The sequence below is a fragment of the Benincasa hispida genome, chromosome 9 (assembly GCF_009727055.1).
Source record: "Benincasa hispida cultivar B227 chromosome 9, ASM972705v1, whole genome shotgun sequence".
NCBI classification, from domain to species: Eukaryota; Viridiplantae; Streptophyta; class Magnoliopsida; order Cucurbitales; family Cucurbitaceae; genus Benincasa; species Benincasa hispida.
The window spans coordinates 78,531,701-78,536,317 of record NC_052357.1 but is presented as its reverse complement, the minus strand read 5'-3'; the positions used below and the strand labels follow the sequence as shown (position 1 = coordinate 78,536,317).

At 40.9% G+C, this 4,617-nt stretch overlaps 1 protein-coding gene across 1 annotated transcript in view; it reads left to right on the top strand.

Moving 5' to 3' along the window:
- LOC120086514 (ER membrane protein complex subunit 4) overlaps positions 1-4,617 on the top strand; it is an 8,997-nt gene continuing 4,380 nt past the window's right edge. Inside the window, exons 1-2 of the mRNA XM_039043201.1 lie at positions 1-289; positions 613-766. Of these exons, the coding sequence (XP_038899129.1) occupies positions 104-289; positions 613-766 (340 nt within the window). The 5' untranslated portion in view covers positions 1-103. The remainder of the gene's footprint in view (positions 290-612; positions 767-4,617) is intronic.

Below are 4,617 nucleotides of genomic sequence, written 5' to 3'. Positions count from 1 at the left end.
ACTATGAGCCTTCAAAAGGATCTGAATCTTAAACACAGTAAACGACTAAGCGAATTATTAACTCCAACTCCACCGTCGGAAAATCAGAAAAACAGTATTCTGAATGGAAAAGGGCAAAGGTTTGATGGTGGACGGCCGGCGATGGGCCGTCGATTTCTCCGATAATTCTTCGTCCAGTTCGACTCGCGATATTCCTGATCCTCCCGGTTTTAGTCGTGCTTCTCAAGATCAGGACGATTCCACTCTCAGCCGCCAAAAGAAGGATGCCGAATCCAATTGGAAAGCACAGGTTTTACTCGAAATTCTATTATTTTGGTCGATTAGGGTTTCTTTCCCTACTCGGATGTTATTTTGAGATCGTTCGTACTTAATTTTTCAAGCATCTCGCTGGTTTGTAGTTCTTAGACGGGATTAGCGAGTTTTAGAGCTTAGAAATAATCGATTACCTTTTTAGAGGAGGAGTAAATGAGATTGCTTAATAGTGGAAGCTTTGCGCTCTTCTGTGATCCTGCTGGGTTTTTGTTTATTTTTTTGAATTTATTGTTTATAGGGTCGACAAGAATTTTGTTGTGAAATGAAATGTAGTGATCTAACTTTAAAATTTATGAGCAGAAAGCTTGGGAAGTGGCCCAGGCGCCTTTGAAGAATTTGTTCATGATGGGCTTCATGATGTGGATGGCTGGAAGCACTGTTCATTTATTTAGCATTGGTATCACATTTTCAGCTCTTTGGCAGCCCATAAGCGCCCTGCAAGGGGTTGGAAAGGGTAGGATTAATATCCATTCTCTATGCTAAATTCTTCTTCTTCTTTTTGTGTGTGTATGTTAAGTTTAGCATGGTGTTGTCTAGTCTTTTTCGTTCTCTCTATAAACATACTTTACCTAAAATACACACCACACATTCCGACACTCGGTTGCTTTTTCCATCTTCATCGTTGATTGTACTTCTTCTGTTCTGGTTTGCATTAAGCTAGCTTGTAATCTCTGAATGTCTCAGCTTCCTCCTCCCCACTTAGCATACTTTACCTACAATACACACCAAACGTTCGGTTGTTTTTTGCATCTTTATAGTTGACTTTTGTACTTCTTCTGCTCTGATTTGCTATTAAGCTGGCTTGTGATCTCTGAATGACCCAGTTTCATTCTCCCCACTTGATTCTATGCAAAGAGGCTCATTAGGAGCATAATCATATTCCTTGATTTGTTTTTTGGTGGTCTCTTGAGTTTGGGTTGGACCCTTTTCTTCCTTTCTTTCTTTCTTTTCTTCTTCCTTTTTTTTTTTTTTAAAAAATATAAATCTAAGTAGTACTTTCATCCTTATTTGTTCTCAATAATGTTTCTTTTTGGAAAAAGAAAGAACTAGGGGTAACTCAAGGACACAAACATATCTAGTTCAATTAAGGTTGTAATTAGGTAGTGCTCTTTTAATATCTTCCTTTCCTAGTGGACTTCTAATACGTAGAACTAAGTTCTGATTGTTATGTTTGTAGAATGGTGTTAAAAATAAAAGAGTAGGGAAGAGAATAACAACACAGTTACGTGGAAACTCTAGTACAGGGAGAAAAACCACGGTGGAGACTGATTTTTATTATTAATTCTGATACACAAAGTACAAGAGAATAGGCCAAATAAATAGACTAGTGGGAAGCCCTAGGGTACATATAATTACTAAAATACCTCTAGGGTTACAAGCTGTTTTTCAACATTCTCCCTCAAGTTAGAGCGTAAATATCAATAAGACCCAACTTGCTGATACAGTAATCAAGGCTTTGTCTCAGTAACCCTTTTGTGAGCACATCTGCAATTTGTTGATTTGAGGGAACATAAAGAATGCATATACTTCCGTTGTCAAGTCTCTCCTTGATGAAGTGCCGGTCGATCTCAACGTGTTTTGTTCTGTCATGCTGAACAAGATTATTTGCAATACTTATTGCTGCCTTATTATCACAGAACAGTTTCATTGGGAGCTCATTGTCTTGATGAAGATCTGATAACACTTTCATCAACCAGATTTCTTCACATATCCCTAAACTCATGGCCCCGATACTCAGCTTTTGCACTACTTTTGACCACAACTCCCTGTTTCTTGCTCCTCTAGGTCACCAGATTACCCCAAACAAATGTGTAATTCCTAGATGTTGATTTTCTATCAACAACAGACCCTGCCCAATCAGAATCAGTGTAGGCTTCAATGCAATGTTTATCAGACTTTTTGAACATTAACCTTTTACCTGGTGTACTTTTCAGATATCGTAGGATGCGCTCAACAACTGTCATGTGTTCCTTATAAGGGGTCTGCATAAACTGACTGACAACACTCATTGCATATGAAATATCGGGTCTTGTATGAGAGAAGTATATCAATTTCCCAACTAACCGCTGATACCTTTCTTTATTGACCGAGACACTGTTACTAGTATTGCTAAGCTTTGAATTATATTCAACCGAGGTGTCAGCAGGTTTGCACCCAGTCATTCCTGTTTCCGTTAGGAGATCAACCGTGTATTTCCGTTGGGACACTGAGATTCCATCCCTTGACCGGGCTACTTCCATTTTGAGAAAGTATCTTAACTTCCCAAAGTCTTTAATTTCAAATTCTTTGGCCATCTTTGCTTTGAGTTTCACAGTTTCATCATCATCATCACTGGAGAGCACAATATCGTCAACGTATACAATGAGAACTGCTACCTTCCCTGAAGTTGACTTCTTTGTAAAAAGTGTGTGATCTGTGTGCCCTTGGGTGTACCCTTGTCCTTTGACAAAGGTGGCAAATCTGTCAAACCAGGCTCTCGGAGACTGTTTCAACCCATATAGCGACTTTCTCAGCCGGTAGACCCGCTGTTTGAACTGATCTTCAAATTGGGAGGAGGATTCATGTAGACTTCCTCCTCAAGTTCTCCATTGAGAAAGGCATTCTTTACATCCAGTTGATGTAGAGGCCGATCTTTGTTAACTGCAACTGATAGCAATACTCGGATAGTATTGAGTTTAGCTACGAGAGAGAATGTCTCGGAGTAATTTTGAGTAAACCCTTTGGCAACTAACCTGGCCTTGTACTGATCAACAGTCCCATCTGACTTGTACTTTATAGTGAAAACCCATTTGCATCCAACTGTCTTGTGCCCTTTGGGTAGGATCACCTGGTCCCATGTTCCATTTTTCTCCAGGGCCCTCATCTCCTCCATAACAGCAGCTTTCCAAACTTTAGTTCCCATTGCTTCCTGTATGTTACTCGATATCACCCCTATATCTAAACTAGTGGTAAAGGCCCTAAATTCAGATGACAGGTTACTGTATGTCATGTAACTATGCATAAGGTATCTTGTACATGACCGAATACCTTTCCTCAGGGCTATTGGAAGATCAAGAGGAGCATCATACTCCTTCAGACTGTCAGAATTTCCACTATGATCACCAGTTTCCTCAGTTTGGGTTTCATCTTCAGAAATCACCACCTTTTCACCATTATCTCTAGTATCAATCACATTTTCTAGAGTTGTGTCTGAATCGTCATTCACTGTCGTCTTCCTATCTGCTATAGTGGTGCTGTCAGCACCTTTTCCTCCTTTTTCCTATCTACACTCGTTAGTCTCAGTACAAGTATCAATCTCATTAATTTCAGGAATACATGTACCTGATGTTGTGTCTGACTCATGGACCGGAGCCAGAGATGCATCACCCCTGAGATTCTTCCTATAGTATGTTATCCATGGGACTTGATTGGTAGGGAGGATAGGACCGACATGTTCGGGAATAGGAGATGAGTCCAAGGGAACGGTATATGTGGACCAGTTAGTCTCTTCACTAGAGGTCTCCCCCTGAAGATGGCTAATAGGGAAGAAGGGCTGATCCTCAAGGAAGGTGATATCCATGGAAACAAAATATTTGCGAGAGGATGGGTGGTAACATTTATACCCACGCTGATGGAGTGGATACTCGACAAAGACACATTTTTTAGCACGGGGGGTAAATTTCGTGTGGTTTGGACCATGAGAGTGAACAAAGGCAACACAGCCAAAAACTCGAAGTGGTACATCAGAGACTAAATGAGTAGTAGGGTAGGACTCTTTCAAACAGTCTAATGGATTTTGAAAATTGAGGACTCGGGAAGGCATTCGGTTGATTAAGTGAGCAGCAGTAAGGATGACATCACTCCATAGGTAAGACGGGAGTGATGTGGATAGCATTAAGGACTTGGCAACTTCTACCAAATGACGATTTTTCCTCTCGGCTACCCCATTTTGCTGGGGAGTGTAGGCACACGAACTCTGGTGGATAATCCCTTTGGATGCAAGGAACTCCTGGAAGGAAGTGTTAACGATTTTTCCTCTCGGCTACCCCATTTTGCTGGGGAGTATAGGCACACGAACTCTGGTGGATAATCCCTTTGGATGCAAGGAACTCCTGGAAGGAAGCGTTAAAGAATTCCCACCCATTGTCACTTCTTAAAATACCAATCCTAGCATTAAACTGTGTTTCTACAGTGGCATAAAATTGCTGGAATACAGATAACACCTCGGACTTATCAGTGAGAAGAAAGACCCAAATAAGCCGAGTGTGGTCATCTATAAAAGTGACAAACCAGCGTTTCCCTGTGGAGGTTGTGGTTGGTGAGGGA